This window comes from Centruroides sculpturatus, unplaced genomic scaffold (assembly GCF_000671375.1).
Source record: "Centruroides sculpturatus isolate CEXI.00-Female unplaced genomic scaffold, Cexi_2.0 scaffold153, whole genome shotgun sequence".
Taxonomy (NCBI): Eukaryota; Metazoa; Arthropoda; class Arachnida; order Scorpiones; family Buthidae; genus Centruroides; species Centruroides sculpturatus.
In genome coordinates, this window is record NW_019384491.1 from 258,977 (window position 1) to 280,992 (window position 22,016).

Here is a 22,016-nt window from a genome sequence, read left to right on the forward strand (position 1 = left end):
GTTTACGCCGACTCATCGCAGAATGAAAAAGGTTCTGTGGCATTAAAATTAATTCAGCATGTTGAGACTCGATGGAATTCGTATTTCTTGATGATTGAGAGATTTGTACTACTAAAAAATTTTGTTACACTAACATTGCAAAAGTTTCCAGGGGCACCCGACATGCTCTCTGGTAGAGAATTAAGTGCTTTGAATGATGCGCTTAAAGTACTAAAACCTTTTTATAAAGTAACTAATGAAATTTCAGCAGAAACTCACACTACCATCAGTAAAATTATCCCATTTTTAGGGTTAATGTTTAATGCACTTTGCAAGGTTTCTACAGAAACAAATGTGGGAAAGAAGTTGCTGGAAAAATGTTTTAGTAATCTTGATTTCCGTTTTAAATCCACTGAGACGAAGTTAGTATATAGTGTTTCCACATTACTAGACCCAAGGTTCAAAAAGCTAGATTTTAAAAGTCCAGCATGTTGTGCAAATGCAATTAAATGTGTAAATGCAGAACTTTGTAAATTTCCCTCTGCTGAGGCTCAAATAAGTTTTCACAATAATGCAGAAAATAAACTTGAAGATGATGACCATTGGTCATCCAGAAAAATTGATATTAAGATAGAAATGTTAACACAAATGCAACTTTAAATTCAAATTTTAAAACTTTTTTAGATGACCCTATTGTGCCTCACAATAGTAATGCTTTGGATGTGTGGAAATCCATGAAATTTTTTAACTATAATTTATGTGAACTTGCCATGAAGTGGCTTTGCATTCCTGCCACTTCAGTTCCAGCAGAAAGATTATTATCCAAAGCTGGAAATACTATCAACAAAAAGCGGAGTTCTTTAAAGCCAAAGAATGTACACAAACTTCTAGTTTTAAATTCATTATCAATTGAAGAACTGTATGCATTGGAACTGTAATTGAACTATACAAGTTGAAAATAAAATTAAGTTTTGTTTTTTTTTAATTGTGTGAGTTTATTTTGATTAAACATCGTTGTTCCAATGGGCATCGATCAAACATCGATGTGAAATCCGACATCGAAATTTAGCATCGATGTTAAAATTATAGACATCGCACAGCACTGCCCCAACTCCACATGGGTCACACCTTATATATCATAAACCGGAAATACCGCACGTGACCCTCAACCAGCCAATCCACAGCTAACCGGGAACGGTGGTACCGCGACACAAAACGAAAGGTGTGGGGGGTGGGAAAACCGAAACGAAAACAAAAAAGAAATAGTCACGAAGTGCTACACCAGCCACTAGCCTATCTCTTACTCTATTTTTCGACTTTTGGCCAGCTTTTTAGGATTTGGTCCCACTATGCAACGGGGCCCCATGTTTGTGTTAGATTAAGAATCTTTAAATTGGGGTTTAAAATTCATTTTTAATAACATCAGAATCAAAGTTGAAATGTATTTATTTATGAAATGGCGTTGAATGGCAAACTTTATATCGATAGTGTTCATTGGCTCGGTAGCCAGACGAAGAAAACTCAATCTGCATAGCAATCCATATTTAGCAAGCTTGAGCAAATACTGGAACACTTCAAATCCGAACTAAATTTATTATACAAAATGTTTGAATTTTTAATTTACTTTCACCCCGCGAGAGAAATTTACTCAGATTTCCATGTTTTACGTGAAAATTGGCGGCATTATTTCGGATCGTAAACAGTCGGATATAGCACGGGTTAAATTTTAAAAGGTAATTAAAGGCAATTACGTTTTTAATAAACGTAATATCTAATAGAAAGCTATACATTTCCGCGTTTTAAACATTTTTTTCCCCTAAAAAAAAATTATTAAAACGCAAACCACTTTTACAGAAAATTGCACTGTACTTAGCGGGTGTCCAGAAAATAGTTTCGTGCCAATATTTTACGCAATTCTGAAATTGGGTGAAAACTATTGAAAGGCAATTGTTTTCTTACAATTTAACACAAGCTCATAACGGACTAAATTTTATGCTCTTACATTTTAGATTAAAAAAAAATATATATTAAGCACTTTATTTAAAGTAGGTAATTTCATTCTGTTAATATTTTATTAAAAGAGTTTTTTTTCTGCTGAATGTTTCAAGAAATAAGTAATAATAATAATTCAAAGTATTGAAAAATTTGAATATTGATTGGCATTAAAAATATGTAAATAAAACACAATATTGTAACAGTAAATTAATTTATTACAGTATTCATTACCATTAAATTAATTTTTTACAACTTTTTTCATCTTGCAGCTGCACCATTTATTAGAGGGCATTTACTATTAAAGAGTGCTGTTCATTAGAATAAATATAGTATTTTGTTTAATGGAAACTCTGCTATTTTTTTATTTGATAATTTTTTTTAGTTACAGATCATAATTGGAGACTTTTAAGACTAGGATGCTGTTTTCAAATTAACTTCAGAAGTTTTGAATTCTATCAAATATTATTTATATTGTTGTGAATGTGTCTCTTTAATCCGATTTTCAGTTCGGTAGACTATCATTTACAGCTTTCAGGTTATTATTTATATTATATTGTTTCATAATTTGTAAAAACTGAATACCTTCTAAACATTTAATGCAGATCTCTTGAAATTGTTGTGTAGATCACTGCATGACTCACTCAATGACAGATTTGCCAAACTAGTCATTGTATATAAACAGCACTTTTGGGGAAGTAAATTTGCCAGATACAGTTTGTAAGTCCCAAGTGGGTTTTCAATATTAAATGCCTTGTAGATGGTATAGCAAATCGGCATAAAACGAGATTTGTGGTGCAGAGCTTTAAACGGATAGTGTCAATTACCGGAACAAATACTTGGACTACGTTGCATATCGTACTTGATACGGTCATAGTACACAAACGGTATTTTGCGGTGGATGAAGTGAATACAATACCACTTATCTAAATGGGTGGCTAAAGTAGGGCAATTGTAAAAATTCCAGCTTTCTTCCAGCCAAAGCCAAACTGGGTCTGGAACATACACAGTCTGAAACAAGGAGGCGCAAAGTGTGATTTATTAAAAAAAGGTTCAAATGACTTGTGTCAGTTTTTTTTTATTGCAACATGAAGGATCTACAATTTGTAGCCATGTACTTTTATAATTTCATGATGTTTCCAACTAATAAATGTACCATGAAAATGTTAAAAGACAAGCTGGCACAGTTCTTTTAATTACAGTTTTTTGGTGAACCAATTTCTTTGCTTGATGGTGAGTGCTGCAATGGCATTTCAAAAATCAGCAAAACAACGAAGGCACATTCGGTTTATGCCACACTGATTACACGAAACATTTGTTGAAAGTTTAGCATGTCAGAAGCATAAACTAGCAAACTTAACTTTTGTGTTAGACACAGCATTAAGCAAAGATGATTGCCCAGTGACTTTAGTTGAAAAGGAATATATGGAGAATGTGTCATATATCCCAGTTTGTGCAACTAAACCAGATTTGACTTGTATTATAAAACTATTGGAGAGATTCTTTAAAAATCCTACAACACAATAGTCAAAGGCTGTGAAACATGTATTATGGTATCTACACGGATCAAACAACAACCTCTTGAAAATTGCCACATCCAACATATTAGTCATGATGATAGTCATAATACACAGGGATGAAATGACAGTATTTTGATCTGCTCAGAAACAAAGTTGTATGGCAACGAATATGATGGAGGCCGAGTTTTATGCCTTGCAATCAGTATTTGTGAGAGCTGTTGAGTTGAATATCTCTAAAATGAGATGGTTGATGAAAGTAAAGCAAGCAAAAGTAATGATTCTGACACAAACTGACTGCAGTTCTATTGTCTAAGTTTGAAATGATCTCAAAGAAAAAGCAAGCACTCTGATATACAATCTACTTAATGTTTGTATATGAATTGGTTTAAAATTTGTACACATCACACAGAACTTTGTTGATAGTCCAGTTGTAATGTAAGCCTTATTGTTGCATTATAATTAACTGTTCTTAAGCTTCACCAAAAACCAAAAATTCACAGCTTTGATTTCAATACCTTGCAACTCATTTATATTGTCTGAAATATTTTCAAAGTTCTAATAAAATTAGCACAATTTACAACTTGCAATAAAGTAACAAGGTTTATGTAATAACAGATAAATTGAAAACATTGGACAATCTACACATCTTTATTATCTATCATTACCTAGAAGATAAGTTGGCACTAACACCAATAAAAACAATGCAAGGATTTAGTATTAAACTGAGACAAGTTAGCAACTTTGTCATACTGATATAAACTTTTAAATTTTTAAACGTTTACTTAAATAAAGCACAATTTGTTTATCATTTGAGGTTGAATAGGAATTTTGAAAGTTTTCTAAAGTAAGTAATACAGGTTGTATCAAAATGAGCTTTGGAGTTTTGAGGAGGCATTGCAGGAGAGAGACTGAGTTCACATGAAAGAAGACAGTTCTAGACAAAACAGTAATCCAAACAATTTGTGCTAAACTGATATTGATAAAAATAGCGATGGAACTGTCATTCCTGGATATGTTACAGTTGTAGCTTATGTCCCAGTTGCTTGATGACTCATTTTTTCAACAAGATGGCTGTCCCACTCACTATCACAGTAAAGTTGGTCTCTATCTGAATATAGATATGCCAGGGCATTGAACAGGATGTGCATCTCAAATAACCAACACCTGATACTTTGGCTCCCTAAATCACTGAACCTTACACTGTGATTTCTTTTTGTGGGGTTACATAAAAGATAGAATTCATGATATCACTGAGCTAAAAGAGCATATTGTCACAGTAGTGTCCATTATCGACAGATCCGTATTGCAAAAGTCATGGCAAGAAATGGATATTTGTATTGATGTATGCCATGTATGATGCACATATTGAACATCTGTAATAGTTTAAAAACAGTTCCTGCCACATGTTGTTGAGTGAGCTCAATACTTCTCTTGCAGTGACTTTTTGTAACTCCAAAAAGCATTCTGAAATGCAATGTATCTTGCATACCAGAAAGGTTAATTAATGATAAATAATTTTCTGTTCATTAAAAATGAAGATTATTTTAGTATAGTTTCAGTTTTGTCTTTTTCTAAATACTGTAATAGGAAAAAAAACAAAACAATATATTATAATAAAAAATTCTAGTCATAATGCATTATTATACAAAAAGACATGATACAATAAAATAATGGAAATTTATTAAACTTAGCAGCATCATTGAAATAAATATACTATTAAAATGTTGATTCTTGTACCAACAGGCATTTATTAATTAGGGAAGATTTTCAGCTCCATATTGAACCAGCTTAAGTTTATCCATAATAATGGAAATGGAACAAAATTTAAGATCACTTTAAAATGAAACCAAAAATGTTTTCTAATTGAAAATTAGTTAACAGAATCAAGCAATTTAATGAGAATTTATAATAAAACAATGTAAATATAAATAAAGTGTCAGTATTTTGTTCCACAATAAAAATATATATCCAGCCTTCCTTTTTTTTTTACAAATATTTAAAATAATCAATAGAACACTCATACAAATAGTAAAAGAATACTTTTTTTAAAAATAAATAAATAAGTAAAAGAATACATTTGAAGTTTGCAAAATAGTTGCCATATTTTGTTATTAGTAATGCATTGCAACAATGACAATGAGCAAATAGTTATTGTGACATCATCACAATGCCAGGCTGCAATTTTTAATCATTTAAAATGTATGCTCTTTACCTCAAATTAGTGGCATCTTTCCGCTGTACTGTACATCATATTTTTCCTTTAGCAATTGAGTCGTGCTGGTCATCTAATACCTTTCAGTGGAAAATTTTTGAATTGACTTGAATTGAAATAACGTGATTTCCATGGTTTTCAACAGAAGTTCGCATATAGTTAATCGGGACTGTCTGCCCTTAGGCTTTCCTTATCTGGTCTTGGCTTTCATCTATCTAACTCCATTCTCATGATTAAGGAAGAACAAACACACAGACGAATGATAGTAGGAATTTATAGGTCAATAATTTTTTCAAATTGCAGCTTAACTAGAATATCTCTATTTGAATATTAGTGTTACTGCTTTTGATATTTCATTTTATATCATAGCCATTAACTTAACTAAATTAGAAATTAAATGAAAGATTGTTAACTTTAAAAGTTTTAAGCTAAAAAACAAAACAGCACATAGTTCTAATTTATTTAATGCAAGGATTTCATAAATATGGTTACAATATGCAAAGATAAAATGCTCAGAAAACAATAACCATTGCTTGAAACAGTGAATATAAGAAACTAGTTTAAGATTAAATATTTTAATTACATAAATAAAAAATTGTGTTTGCTGTTAAATTTCTCTTATTGTTTTCTTCCATCATGCAGTAAATTTTTATACAAACTGTTCCTGGTGCTGTACAAATGTAATTCTATTTATGTGAGCTAAATTTCTTTTTAATAAATACTCCTGAATATTAGCTGCCGCTGTAATTCAAATTCTATGTAGTTCTGATTGGTAATTTAAAGAATAAAACTTGATTTATGCTATTTTTCATTATTGCAAGAAATATAAAGGAATCATCTATAACAATATTAATAAAGGGATAAAATTTCTTGCATTTTATTCCTGATGCATCATTATGTGCATTATACTGTGTTAACAGCTGTTACAGTGTGCATTTTTAATTCAGAAGAAAAATTATATATATTCAAAATGATTTATATATAATAGAAAACAATCAGATAAATATATACATATAAAGTATTTAAGTAACTTTTTGCTATGTGTTTGTTATCTTAGCATTAATACACATATATTATAAATTATTATTTCATATGAATCATGCAATGGAAATAATAAATAAATAATCACAATGCAATAAAAAATTTAAAACAAATAAAATTTCAAAATTAAATTTAATGAACACATTAATTATAAATTACTATAAAAAGCTACACTGTAATGCACATACAGGACAAAAATATTTTATAGAGTAAGATGTTTAACAAATTTGTCACAAAGGCATTTCTAATATATATTAGAAATTCTGACTTGTCATTTGTTAAAGTATATGAAAATAGTCATCCTGTGTTAAAGAATCTCCAAAATTTACATAATCATGCAGATAATGCATATAAATGTATTTTATTAATTTGTTTATATTTTGAAAAATTGTAAAAAACTTATGAACTTAATAAATTTAAACTGACATATAAACTTTCAGTGTTTTGTGTATGTTTTAAAAATATAATTTTAAGTTATAGTTTTACTGTCAGAGAAAAATATAATTTTTTATAATACTTCAAAAAATAGAATAGTTTATTTCACAAACATTGCTAAAATAATCAAAAATTAAATGCTGTAATGAATTAGATAAAATTTCTTCTCAATCTATTACACCATCATGTTTTCATGGTAGACTTTTGATTTTAGTTGGGAGGGGTAAACCACATCATGATAAGTATTAAGTCATTGCAATATTATGAGAAATATTCTGAAAGATAAAATTATGTTGAAAGTATTTTGTAGAAAAAATATTTAAATATAAAATTGAAAAAATAATATAAATTTGAACTTCAATATAAAAACTACTCACAGATGAAACTAGAAAAATCATTATGCAGAAAAATGATTTTCCTACATTACTTGATTTCAAATATATACATATACTTTTGATGTCATTTGTTGAATATAGCAAATAAGATTTCTTTCCTTTAAATCTTTCTTCTTTTAAATATTACAACAATGATAAATTGTTAAGAAGATAAAGAAAATACAATCAACATTCTCTCATTTTGAATCCAAGATTTTGGTAAATAAAACCTGTAAAATAAAATAAAAATATAAATTACTTAAATATACTTATAAATTCTGTACATTTATGAGTTTAAATACAAAACAATTCCTGAAATAGAAATTTTAATTTAAATAGTGATATTTATATCAATTATTATTCCATAAGGCACCTGTAAAAGAAAAATGATTCAACTTATAAAATTTCTTTAGTTAAATTTTTAATTGAATTTTATATCTAAATCTAACATTAAAGAAAAAAAAATAGGTTGGACAAACATGTACATACTGTGTCTTATCAAAAATTTCTTGTAAAAATATAATCATTTGACATCAACCGTATAACTCATTGACATTGAAGATGTTTATAAAATTCATCATAAATAAATGTAATAAACATAATAACTGCCAATTCCTTGAGTTTTATCTTCACTTTTATTAAAAACATAATTTATTCACTGAAATTATAAAATTAAAATAAGTTAATATAGCACAGTAATGAAAAATTACATTACATTATATATATATAAATGACAATTTATTTTAATATTAATAAATAAACTAACAATTCACAAAGTTAATTATTTTTACAGTTAAGTAAACAAAGTGAAAATTTAATTTAATGCATATTTTAGATATAAAAAAAAAAAATGGAATTAAACTGAAAATGAATCAGTGTTACCATAAAAATATTACATAATATCAATACAATAACTAAGTATAGATCCTAAATAAAATAAGAGGCTATTAAAGAATAAGTAAAATAAAGTAAGCTTTAATCAAAAAATTTTATTTTGCATTATTATTACTTTAATTATGCAACTATTCAATATTGTGTGACAAGTAAATTATTTTAATTTGATAAATAATTTTCATTTAATATGGCATAAATGTTTGCACCAGTTCAATGAAACAGTTAGTTTTTAAACTGTTTCATCCTAAGAATTTTGAAACATGCATCTTATTTTTTGTATAGAAAATTAATTGTAAATCTTTGGTAAGAAACCTTATAATTTTAATGAATGTATTTGAAGAAATTTTTGATTTATTTATTGGTTATTATAGTATATGCCTCTTGAAAAATTATTATACTAACAACTTTATGGTGCGAAAATCTGAGAACATTTTTTAATTATATAACTTTACTAATAGAATTCTTCAGTAAAATTATCTATGAAAAATAGTAATTGGATGAATTAAATATGTTAATTAAAAATATAACTTCATTTTAAATACATTTAATAATAAATAAAGAAAAAATTGTTTACTTTAAAAAGTTGTTAATTCAATATAAAAGATAACAAAATTTCAGAATTAAAGAAATTATTAAAATAATACTTACATTTTCTTGTTATATTCATCTAACCACAATCCAAATTTCCTGCTTTACAGTTTAATTTTTTATTTTTAAGCTTATATTCAATTACTAAGGATGACATCATAATTCACATAATTCCACAATTATCAAATAATAAGCAATTCCTCAATTATCTCTTCCAAAGCTAATTTATAAGAGATAATTCAATTAAAATTGTATCAAAGTAGATTAAAAGGATTACGAGCAAGATATGGATTAATAAATTTATATTTATACATTTATACATATATATCAATGAAGATATAATTTATGTATAAATCAGTCAGAAAAATACTCACTATTTATGAGACTGAAGAGCAAATTAAAGGTTCACCAAAAGAAATACTATTTCCTTTAACAGAAACATCTGAACTTTATTGAACACTCATCCACGTTTAGGAGAACATTCATCAAACCAACTATTGCTTTCCAAAACATCGGATATTAATCCTGATTTTTCAATTGGCATAGGCTTGTATCGTAGAAAAAATTACACGCTGGCAAGCATCAAACTTGCATCAATTTGAGAATTTTGTTGCTTAGATTAGTTTGGCCTTTAACCCATTATTTCTTAGCAAACAACTGGTTGTCCATAAAAAATCTGTGAAGTGCAATTAACAATTACAAAACGACCAACAATTTCCACACAACACTTTTTATTTGTTTACATCTCTAAAAATTCCAAAAAATTGAGGAAATAACATTAAACTATTAATTTCTATAAGTCTTCAAAAAAAATTAAAACTTGTTGCCAAATTTCCCTGCATTTTCAGAAAAACCTTACTATTTCATTTCATATAAAACAATAATTTTGGATTAGAAATATATAAAGCTCTGTAATTTCAAAATTAAAAAAATTTTTGGAAACAACTTATTTTCCATAATGTGAATATCATTCTATTCATGATATAATTAAATGTATTGAAAATGCAGAGATTTAAGTACAAATATGGCAAAAGTTGAAATTTTTAATTTAAAGAAGCATTACATCGCATTTAAGAACACAGTTATTGGGATATACATCATTTCTTAAAATGTAATATAATGAATACTTATGTTAATATACAGAGATATAACAAAAAATTATTCTTTTTCAAGAGAAAAATGCTCAAACAGAAAATACTCAGAAAAGTCTAAAATGTTCTGGTCAAAATGTCTTAGAGTGAACACAATACAATAAAATTGTGTTCAATTTATATAATGAAATGCATTTTTAATCATTTACAAAGCTTATACTTTCTTCTTAAAATCAATTTTAATGAAAGAAAACAAAAAGAAAAAAATTTCTTAAATGTAACAATAATGGCCACATTTAGATGAAATCACCTACCCTGTTCTCTGTATCAAATACATGAAATCTATATGCATGCAATATATGATATGCACAAATACACTAATACTTCATGAAGAGTCTGATGAATATCTTCGTTTTTGATTGGAACTTTTCTCTTTAGTATTTCTTGACTTTTTTCTGGGTTCGCTATCTGAGCTACTATCGTGGCGTTTTCTGTAATTTCGTTTTTCCCCCTTTCCTCGGCTATCGACTATAGCATGTTTCGAATGTTCGTCACTGTCTGAACTACTACTATTACTTCTGCGTCTAGAACTAGATGGACCTCTATCTGATCTACGATACCTATCCCTGTCTCCTTTATCTCGTCTTCCACGTGCACTGCTATCTGAACTACTGTCACGTCTTCGTCGATTAGAATCCATATATCTATCCCTGACATTCCTATTATATGATCCTCTGTAGCCCTGCCTATCCATATTTGATCTGTTATTCTGCCAACGAGATTGCATTTGTCTTCTCCCAAAATTTCTTTGATATCTTTGAGGTTGCCATCGATAACCTCTATTGTCTCTCCAGTTTCGAGACCAAGGCTGTCTTCTGACCCAAGGTCTTCTGTCATCCCAATTTCTAGATGTTGACTGACGAGGCTCACTCTCTGAACTGCTATCTCTTCGATTCCTATTTTTATCTCCGTAACGATTTCTCTGAGGTGAACGCTTCTCACTATCAGTGCTAGATTGACTACGTCTATTTCTATCGGCTTCGTGTCTTCCCGAATGAAAATTTTTATGATGTGAGTTATCGTAACGATTTCTTGGTTCTGAACGAGAGCTGTCACTATCTGATGAATGATCTCTTTTTGATGACTTTTTATCTGTTGGTTTTGACTTCACGTCTTCATCGCTACTGCTGCTGCTGCTACTACTAGATGAACGCTTTTTCTCGATCTTTGGTTTCATTTTTTTACTAGGTTCAGAATGTACTTTTTCTGGACTCTGTCTTTCTTCATCACTGCTATTAATTTGTTTCCGTTCTAACTTTTTAACAGGTTTTGCTTCTTGTTGTATTTTTGAAAATTTTTCAGTTTCAGAATTGTCTTCTTGACTAGATGATGAGTTGCTTTTTCTTTCTGCTCGTTTTTGTCTTATAAGTTTTTGTTCATCATCTTCACTAGCAGAACTACTATCATATAATTTACTACCTCCTCTCTTTTCTCTTGCTTCTAAATGTTTTTCAACTAAATGACTAGTAGCTTTTTCTAATTGCTTTTTATTATCAATATTTTTTATAGGTTCATCATCACTACTGGAAGAATCACTACTTTTCATAATATTTTTTCCTTCATTTCTAATACCATACTCTTTAGCAGATAAAGCTTTTTTAGATTCTAGCATATGATCTGAAATGTTTTCATTATAATTTCGCTGTGCAGCTGATTTAACTTTCTCACTTTTATGATCGTCAGGGAGCTCATCACTACTTGATTTATTTTTATTAGAAATTTTTGATCTAGAATCCATCATTTCATTTATTGATCTCTTAGATTTGGAGTAATTTTTATCTTCATGCTTTGTTTCCAATTGTTCATTTTCAGAACTAGAACTGCTATCATGTCGTCTTTTACTTTCATATTTCTCACTATGGGTTCCAGATGATTGACTACTAGGTCGGTTAGATTTTGAGACATGTTTTGGTAAAATGGACTCTGAAGATTTGCTAGGATAGTTTTCATATTCAAGCTGTCTATTTCTTCCACCATGACCTTGTTCCATTTCAGATTTTTTACTTCTTTCATTATCTCTTGAACGATGCATGCTGCTTTCATAGCCTTTCTTCTCATATTCATTTAGTTTTGATGAATGAATGGATTTTTCACCTTTTTGACTATGTATGAATTGATGACTTTCAAGAGCTTCTTCTGTAGAATGTTTTGATGGTGGACTACTAATTATATTTCTTTCTTTTGAAGACTTTCCTCCTTCAAATCCTTCTTTAATTCTTTCTGTATCTCGTTCTAGTTTCCTATATTTATCATTTTTGTAAGTTTTATATGGATTTTCTTGATAATATTTTTGCCCTAGCTTATCTGCATCTGCTGTTTGTTTTTCAACAGATGCTTCTTTGTGCTTTATATTTTTAATCATATCATGTCGACCACTCTTTGGACTAAGAGAATGTTTATTTGCCAAAACATTTTGATCACCTTCACTATCTGAACTATTGCTATCGCTTACTATCATCTTAGGGATTTCATTATCAGAATCATCATTAGATTGACTTCTGTATTTTTTAGGCTTATCCGGAAGATTGCCTCTGAAATCTCTTTCTTCATATTTATGTTTTCCTGAATCTTTATCTTGTTTATTAGCAAACTGTTGTATTGTCTTCTTTTCAACTTCCATAGACTCTCTTGCTGAAATTGCACTGATTGATTCCTTCATACCTTTATCATCGTCACTGTCTGAATCAGAATCATGTCGTTTCTTCTTACCTGTGAATTCTTGTTCTGCCAACAGCTTCTTTTTGTGTTTCCGTTCAGTTTTTTCTTCCATGCTATCTAGTTTCATTAACTTCTTCTTCTTCTTCTTCTTCTTCTTATGCTTTTTATCTTTCTTCTTATGCTTTTTCTTTTTAACATCACTTTCTGGACTGTAATGAAAAGATTGTAGACTTTTATAATTAACAAGCTATATATATATATATATAATTAATTATATGCAAATAAATAAATCTTTATTGTACCTTTCTTGCATTTGAACAGCTTTTCTGTCATCATCATCAGCTTTCATATCATCATCATCATCATCATCATCATCATCTTTCTTATCTGTGCTTCCACTTTTTTTCCTACCAACTGGAATCATAAAATCAACTCCCATCTGTTTTGTTGATGCAGCACTCAGCATGGATGCCCTAACACTGAAATTCAACAAAACATTTAAAAATTACAGATGCCAATTGTTTAATCCAAATTGTGCCTTGTTTTACAAAAATTAAAAATTTAGTAGTTTTACTTAAAGTAGATTGTTTAAACTATCATCACATTACATTCAGTACAAATTAATGAAATAAATTTAAAGTACAGAAATTATGCAATTTCTTAAGAATGTATCATCATAAAACATAATTCAATACTTAACCTCTCACCAGTCTGACCTATTTGAATATCATAACACATGAATTACAAGATTTAAAAATACAGTAATCATCATATTTATATACAATTTTTAATTTGCAAGATAATTACTGTATTCTTAAGTCTTATAATTCTTATTTTATGATATCCAAATAGGTCAGACTGAAGAGGGGCTATGCCTGAAATGCATATATGACAAAAAAAAAAAAAAAAAAAAAAAAAAAAAAAAAAAAAAAAAAAAAAAAAAAAAAAAAAAAAAAAAAAAAAAAAAAAAAAAAAAAAAAAAAAAAAAAAAANGTCCTTCAAAACAAATAATAAGTAATATATTAAAAAATTTTAAATATACAAAAATAAAGCAGTGTAATCTGTACCTCTTTATAAACTTAATCAGATAAGACCCAAATCTATGGATATTAGAGATTTTTTTTATTCACTAGAGAAACATTAGACAATAATAAACAGCTCTTTAGTCTTAATTACAAGTTCTTTAGATGCAATTGACATTAACAAAACTTTGTCTCAAAAAATCTGTTTAAAGTGCTTCCAATTAGGCTAGCATAAAAACTGTATCATGTCTACCAATTCTACTAATCAATGAAAAGTATAAAGGACCTACATTAGACTTACAAATCTTGTCTGAATGATTTATACAGATGTATGCTTTAATTTTGTTTATTACTGAAGATTCTTGTAACAAAATTATTTTAACTTTTAAACTTAAATTCTGATTCAAAAATAACCAATATATTTTTTGCTGTGTTCAAATAAGTGTGTTTCATTTTTCATTTAGTTCATAAGGTTCAAACCCAATCTAATAATGTAAAGAACACTTTGGATAAACAGTAGACTTGGCAAAAATGGAACAACAGATAAGATTATAATTACAGGTAAGCCTCCTACAATGCGGTACCTTTATAACACTTTTTTACTCCAACGCGGTTGGAAAAATGCGGAAATTTTCTTACAACACAGTACTTTTACAACGCGGTTTACAGTATTTAGAAATGAATTATCTTCACATAACAGAAAAATCACAATGGATCATGTGATACGAGCCGAATTTCGGCATACTGAGCAAAAAGTCTTTGAAAACAGCTGATTGTGGATGTTGGCATGTTATTCCCTTCAAAGTTTCAGGGAAAGATCAGTTTCTGGACAGATGTGCATCAGTTACCGTAAACACTCAAATACATCACTAAATTTTCGATCATTTATATACTTTCAATAAGTGGGGACCGCAGAAATGGTCCAAAATACAGTATAAACTTCTATTGGATGTATATTTTTTACAACATGGTAAAAGGAAGTTATTTTTTGCGATTTTTACTGTCCACAAAACTGATTGAAAAAATTTTAGCCCTAACAATGCTGAATGAAAAGAAAGGACAGTCATTAAAAAGGAAATTCATAACTCTTCAAACAAAGATAGAAATTTTGGATCGAATTAAATATCAAGAGCAGATAGCTGATATCGGTAGGCATTTTAATTTAAATGAGTCGACGATTCGGTTGAGAGAAAAGATCAGAAATTTGGTCGCATCCAGATCATCTATTCTTGTGAAAAATGTTGCTCGTCCGAGAGCACCTATAATGGAAAAAATGGAACAAGCGCTAATATTATGGGTAGAAGACATGAACAAGAAACGGTTACCTTTAAATAAAACTGCACTTAAACACTTAAAGCCTTAAAAATATTTAATTATTTAAAACAAATGGGACAGTCATCAGCTGATGAAACCAGTGTTAAATTTGTGGCTAGCAATGGCTGGTTTGAAAAATTCAAAAAACACCATTCAAATGCCAAGTCTCTCTCTTTTTAAAACTGAATCCCAGTTTTTGTATTAAGTTGGTGTCTCCTATAACGCGATTTCCCACAACGCAGTATTTTCAAGGAACGTATCTACCGCGTTGTAGGAGGCCTACCTGTACTCAAATATCAACAGCTAAAGTCTGCTAGATTTTTTAAGACTTATTTCTTAATAGTAAATTGATTAATTTAAATTTAATTAATTAATTTGGCCTAGCAAAAACCCTATTCAAAAAAAGAGCAAAGACTTAATTCACCACTCCCACTGCATTTTGGTTTTTAAAATAAAAATTCTAAAATGTTCCTTAAAAAAAAAAACCTATAAAAATTAATCACTTTGCATCCACTCCTTATCTGTTATAAATCAAATCCTGATTCATAATATGAAATCATGTGTGTAGCAACTTCAAAATTTCAAATTATTGTACAGTTCTCGATTGATTGATATTTGTAATGATTCAAGATATAGATTATCTTAAAAATAAGGTCTGTCCAGAAAGTTTAGGCAATTTTACAAGACAATAATATTTATTGAAAATAATTAATACGTTTTATATTTAATGTTTAATTTTCCTTCACATAAAATTAATTCAAAAACACTGTTTCCGATTGTTAAAATTATCTTGCTGAAATATCCAGTTATTTTCAGCAATTTGTACTCCAAAAGGTAAAAGATTCTGTTAACAAGTTTGTTGATAAAATTCTGAGTTATCTTGTCCAGGAATAAATATAATTGGAATTTTCCCATCATATCCAAATCCTGCCCAAACCCTAATGCTTCCTTCCCCTTGTTGTCTATTGAAATGTGTTCTAGATTCTTTTCTAAAATCATGCCAATAGAAGGCTCACCCAAATTCCACTTTTTTCATCACTAAACACTACATTTTCCATTGTTCTTTCCGCATTGTTTTCTTGCCCAGTCTAACCTTGCCTCAACATGTTGTCATTTTAAGGAAGGTTGTTTAGCCATTCTTGTGTAAGTAATTGTTGGTGATGATTTTAATAGATTATGAATGGTGCTTTTACTTACTTTATGATCCACATCTACCGCAAATCTTACTTCAAATTCTACAACATCTGTTTGAAAAAAACAGATGTAAAATTTTGAAGTAAGCTTTAAATTCTTTCATCATGTTCAGTAGTCACTTTTGGTCTTCCAGATCTTGGTTTAGGTTTCCAATTTTCATCTTTTTCAATAACATTGTATATTCCTGAGGCAGACTTATGAATTTCTTTAGCAATTTGATTAACTGTAGCACCTTCTTGCTTTTCCAAATGTAAACCACATCATTGTCAGTAAATTTTTTGTTTCTTGGCAGGATTAATATTACAGATGTAGCATTTGTTGAAAATTGTTAAAATAATGCACTCTTGTAATATTTTAAAGAACTGAATGAAATTATTAATACTTGTAAAGTTTAAAAACATAAAAAAATCCAATAAATAAAAATTACCTAAACTTTTTAGATACACATTATTCAATTTACTTAAATTTTTAAATGAAATTATAGGGTAAATTTCTTCTAAGTAGTAAATATTTATTAATTAATGTAATAAAAATATTTATGTTAAATAAAAATAACAATATTTTTATTTAAATAGAATTTTTCACAAAAAACTAAATTATCTAACTTTTTGGACAGACCTTAATTTTATTAATATGGAAACATGCTAACATTAGAACCACAGTATAGGTGTTGGATAGAAAAAAAAAAAAAAAAAAATTTTTTTATNAAAAAAAAAAAAAAAAAAAAAAAAAAAAAAAAAAAAAAAAAAAAAAAAAAAAAAAAAAAAAAAAAAAAAAAAAAAAAAAAAAAAAAAAAAAAAAAAAAAAAAAAAAAAAAAAAAAAAAAAAAAAAAAAAAAAAAAAAAAAAAAAAAAAAAAAAAAAAAAAAAAAAAAAAAAAAAAAAAAAAAAAAAAAAAAAAAAAAAAAAAAAAAAAAAAAAAAAAAAAAAAAAAAAAAAAAAAAAAAAAAAAAAAAAAAAAAAAAAAAAAAAAAAAAAAAAAAAAAAAAAAAAAAAAAAAAAAAAAAAAAAAAAAAAAAAAAAAAAAAAAAAAAAAAAAAAAAAAAAAAAAAAAAAAAAAAAAAAAAAAAAAAAAAAAAAAAAAAAAAAAAAAAAAAAAAAAAAAAAAAAAAAAAAAAAAAAAAAAAAAAAAAAAAAAAAAAAAAAAAAAAAAAAAAAAAAAAAAAAAAAAAAAAAAAAAAAAAAAAAAAAAAAAAAAAAAAAAAAAAAAAAAAAAAAAAAAAAAAAAAAAAAAAAAAAAAAAAAAAAAAAAAAAAAAAAAAAAAAAAAAAAAAAAAAAAAAAAAAAAAAAAAAAAAAAAAAAAAAAAAAAAAAAAAAAAAAAAAAAAAAAAAAAAAAAAAAAAAAAAAAAAAAAAAAAAAAAAAAAAAAAAAAAAAAAAAAAAAAAAAAAAAAAAAAAAAAAAAAAAAAAAAAAAAAAAAAAAAAAAAAAAAAAAAAAAAAAAAAAAAAAAAAAAAAAAAAAAAAAAAAAAAAAAAAAAAAAAAAAAAAAAAAAAAAAAAAAAAAAAAAAAAAAAAAAAAAAAAAAAAAAAAAAAAAAAAAAAAAAAAAAAAAAAAAAAAAAAAAAAAAAAAAAAAAAAAAAAAAAAAAAAAAAAAAAAAAAAAAAAAAAAAAAAAAAAAAAAAAAAAAAAAAAAAAAAAAAAAAAAAAAAAAAAAAAAAAAAAAAAAAAAAAAAAAAAAAAAAAAAAAAAAAAAAAAAAAAAAAAAAAAAAAAAAAAAAAAAAAAAAAAAAAAAAAAAAAAAAAAAAAAAAAAAAAAAAAAAAAAAAAAAAAAAAAAAAAAAAAAAAAAAAAAAAAAAAAAAAAAAAAAAAAAAAAAAAAAAAAAAAAAAAAAAAAAAAAAAAAAAAAAAAAAAAAAAAAAAAAAAAAAAAAAAAAAAAAAAAAAAAAAAAAAAAAAAAAAAAAAAAAAAAAAAAAAAAAAAAAAAAAAAAAAAAAAAAAAAAAAAAAAAAAAAAAAAAAAAAAAAAAAAAAAAAAAAAAAAAAAAAAAAAAAAAAAAAAAAAAAAAAAAAAAAAAAAAAAAAAAAAAAAAAAAAAAAAAAAAAAAAAAAAAAAAAAAAAAAAAAAAAAAAAAAAAAAAAAAAAAAAAAAAAAAAAAAAAAAAAAAAAAAAAAAAAAAAAAAAAAAAAAAAAAAAAAAAAAAAAAAAAAAAAAAAAAAAAAAAAAAAAAAAAAAAAAAAAAAAAAAAAAAAAAAAAAAAAAAAAAAAAAAAAAAAAAAAAAAAAAAAAAAAAAAAAAAAAAAAAAAAAAAAAAAAAAAAAAAAAAAAAAAAAAAAAAAAAAAAAAAAAAAAAAAAAAAAAAAAAAAAAAAAAAAAAAAAAAAAAAAAAAAAAAAAAAAAAAAAAAAAAAAAAAAAAAAAAAAAAAAAAAAAAAAAAAAAAAAAAAAAAAAAAAAAAAAAAAAAAAAAAAAAAAAAAAAAAAAAAAAAAAAAAAAAAAAAAAAAAAAAAAAAAAAAAAAAAAAAAAAAAAAAAAAAAAAAAAAAAAAAAAAAAAAAAAAAAAAAAAAAAAAAAAAAAAAAAAAAAAAAAAAAAAAAAAAAAAAAAAAAAAAAAAAAAAAAAAAAAAAAAAAAAAAAAAAAAAAAAAAAAAAAAAAAAAAAAAAAAAAAAAAAAAAAAAAAAAAAAAAAAAAAAAAAAAAAAAAAAAAAAAAAAAAAAAAAAAAAAAAAAAAAAAAAAAAAAAAAAAAAAAAAAAAAAAAAAAAAAAAAAAAAAAAAAAAAAAAAAAAAAAAAAAAAAAAAAAAAAAAAAAAAAAAAAAAAAAAAAAAAAAAAAAAAAAAAAAAAAAAAAAAAAAAAAAAAAAAAAAAAAAAAAAAAAAAAAAAAAAAAAAAAAAAAAAAAAAAAAAAAAAAAAAAAAAAAAAAAAAAAAAAAAAAAAAAAAAAAAAAAAAAAAAAAAAAAAAAAAAAAAAAAAAAAAAAAAAAAAAAAAAAAAAAAAAAAAAAAAAAAAAAAAAAAAAAAAAAAAAAAAAAAAAAAAAAAAAAAAAAAAAAAAAAAAAAAAAAAAAAAAAAAAAAAAAAAAAAAAAAAAAAAAAAAAAAAAAAAAAAAAAAAAAAAAAAAAAAAAAAAAAAAAAAAAAAAAAAAAAAAAAAAAAAAAAAAAAAAAAAAAAAAAAAAAAAAAAAAAAAAAAAAAAAAAAAAAAAAAAAAAAAAAAAAAAAAAAAAAAAAAAAAAAAAAAAAAAAAAAAAAAAAAAAAAAAAAAAAAAAAAAAAAAAAAAAAAAAAAAAAAAAAAAAAAAAAAAAAAAAAAAAAAAAAAAAAAAAAAAAAAAAAAAAAAAAAAAAAAAAAAAAAAAAAAAAAAAAAAAAAAAAAAAAAAAAAAAAAAAAAAAAAAAAAAAAAAAAAAAAAAAAAAAAAAAAAAAAAAAAAAAAAAAAAAAAAAAAAAAAAAAAAAAAAAAAAAAAAAAAAAAAAAAAAAAAAAAAAAAAAAAAAAAAAAAAAAAAAAAAAAAAAAAAAAAAAAAAAAAAAAAAAAAAAAAAAAAAAAAAAAAAAAAAAAAAAAAAAAAAAAAAAAAAAAAAAAAAAAAAAAAAAAAAAAAAAAAAAAAAAAAAAAAAAAAAAAAAAAAAAAAAAAAAAAAAAAAAAAAAAAAAAAAAAAAAAAAAAAAAAAAAAAAAAAAAAAAAAAAAAAAAAAAAAAAAAAAAAAAAAAAAAAAAAAAAAAAAAAGCAATACAATACTTTTAAAACAGCAAGTATCTTAGTCCTTGTATGATTAGTTCCAAACAGGAAAGTCACAATTAATGGACACTGCTATTCATTGAAAACAACAAGGTTGGTCAAGCTGATCTGATAGCACGCTCCATAAAAGTGAATCAAGTATTAATTTTGTTTAGAATAAATTTTTAAATTCATGGAATCAAGTAGTTGTTCCGAAGAATTTTTTTACTGAATATACAGTAAGGGATGTGGTTTATAGATTCCAGAGAAACCGGGTAGTTTTTACTATAGCTTACAGTGACTGTAAATGAAAATGTTGTTTTCTTTTGCACATGTGCAATAAATGGATTGAACAAAGCATGCGCGAGTACATGCACAATGAAAGGATTAAACGAATCAAAATGGAATTTGCACATGCAACTCTCTTTGGGCAGCAAAACCCAAGCCATGGGCCGTGGCACCTTCTCCCCTTCAAAGGGGAGCACAGTCACAGGTAGTCGCAAACCCTCCTCAGGCAGAGATGGGGTGCCATCAAATGATCTGGCAAAACTAATAAATACATTTGCTGTCTCAAATATATAATGCCTGACAGACACACAAAAGTCCTAACATAAGCACTTCACTACTATGGTGGAACATGCTAAAAACGGAAAACTGTAGTTGTACTTACATTTTGATGCTTTGATCTGGTTAGCATCATTTGCTTCTAAGAAAAAAAGGTAAATGTTCACTTAGGTAGCACCAATGATGGTATTGTGTTTAACAATTTAGATCACATGACTATGCCAGCTTCAAGTAGCCCATTTGACTGTTCATGGAGTACTTGATTTTATATAGTTTTATGGGAAATATGGGGCTTGCCCCCACCCAGGTGCTAAGGTGCAATCAACAGCAAGCACCGAGGCCCACGTCTACATGCAAAGCATATAGGATAATGGTAGACTGATGTGTGTTAAAAACTGACCTTTGGTGACGACACAAAGAGTCAACAATTGTGGAGTGGTGTGATTTATGTAAAAAATACAAAAGAAAACATTGATTTCACTAAAAAAGTAGTAAAAATGACTGGCACCCTGTTAATGGAGGTGCCGCCATTGGGGCTACCTAGGTGAACATTTACTAAAAAAAATTCTGCTTATCTATATAAAATAGATATGTATGATTATCTTATGTTGATAAGCAATAAAAGGAACTGTAAAGGAGCTAGAAAGTTAACAAAGGTAACAAAGAATATTATCATCAAAATTTAAATAATGCCTTAATAGCAGTGAAAAGTTATCGGTGACAATTTCTTAGTAAAATACTGTAGTTTCTGTAAGACAACTTTTTAAAATGTAAAAACAGTATGTATTTTTATATTCTAAATATACAATATTTACAATACAAATTCTGGAAAAAAACCTGAAATGTAACTTGAATTCCTGTTTCGAGTTGATAAGTCAAATAACAGTCTGAAAAGTAATCCAGAAGTTTAGGCTTAACTTTGGCCAAAGATATGGGATTTGGTTTTATTTTTGAAACTTCTGTGAGAGTTTCAAAAAAGTTAAAAAAAAAAGGAGATCACTACAGATATGATTATATCCTTTCCCATGGACTTGCTTCCTTGTTTGGGGGTGACACATTGAATGTGTCATTAGGAATCATATGCAAAAATCACCATTGGATGTGAAGGACGATTTTACCAAAAAAGGACAAGAGTTGCGAGGGGAGGACCCCCAAATAAGGGAGAAGGTCCGATGGCCCAACAGAAGAGTTTGTCCGTCCTCAAAGGTTGTTGTGTGTGTACACTCGGATACACTTCTCTGCCAATGCTCTTCCAATAGCCAGCGATCAGAAGCTTAACCACTGATAGCCGATGACCCTAAGTACCCACCAAGGATGTGTCTCCATAAAAAAAAGGACCCAAATCAAGAGAGCAATCTTCGGGTAAATATCACATGCAAACGTTTGTAAACTCTCTCTCACTTAAAGCATATGTGTAACTAG

At 25.5% G+C, this 22,016-nt stretch overlaps 1 protein-coding gene across 2 annotated transcripts; it reads right to left on the bottom strand.

Annotated features, from left to right (window-relative positions):
- Positions 1 to 9,720: 9,720 nt before the first annotated feature.
- On the bottom strand, positions 9,721 to 13,346 carry LOC111621776 (peptidyl-prolyl cis-trans isomerase G-like). 2 transcript variants are annotated; one of them, XM_023364024.1, is made up of 3 exons: positions 13,147 to 13,346; positions 12,896 to 13,053; positions 9,721 to 12,817 (listed from the first exon to the last, which is right to left on the bottom strand). In XM_023364024.1, exons 1-3 carry the CDS (start codon positions 13,308 to 13,310, stop codon positions 10,512 to 10,514), a joined length of 2,628 nt encoding a protein of 875 aa, XP_023219792.1. In that variant the 5' UTR covers positions 13,311 to 13,346; the 3' UTR covers positions 9,721 to 10,511. The 2 variants fall into 2 exon arrangements, with proteins under 2 accessions (XP_023219792.1, XP_023219791.1); XM_023364023.1 differs by having other exon boundaries at positions 9,722 to 13,053.
- Positions 13,347 to 22,016: the final 8,670 nt, after the last annotated feature.

Coding starts and splice junctions, on each gene's coding strand:
- LOC111621776 (XM_023364023.1), bottom strand. CDS start 13,310: ATGCTGAGTGCTGCATCAACAAAACAGATGGGAGTTGATTTTATGATT. Junction 13,054..13,146: donor GCTGTTCAAATGCAAGAAAG/GTACAATAAAGA, acceptor TTTTCATTACAG/TCCAGAAAGTGATGTTAAAA.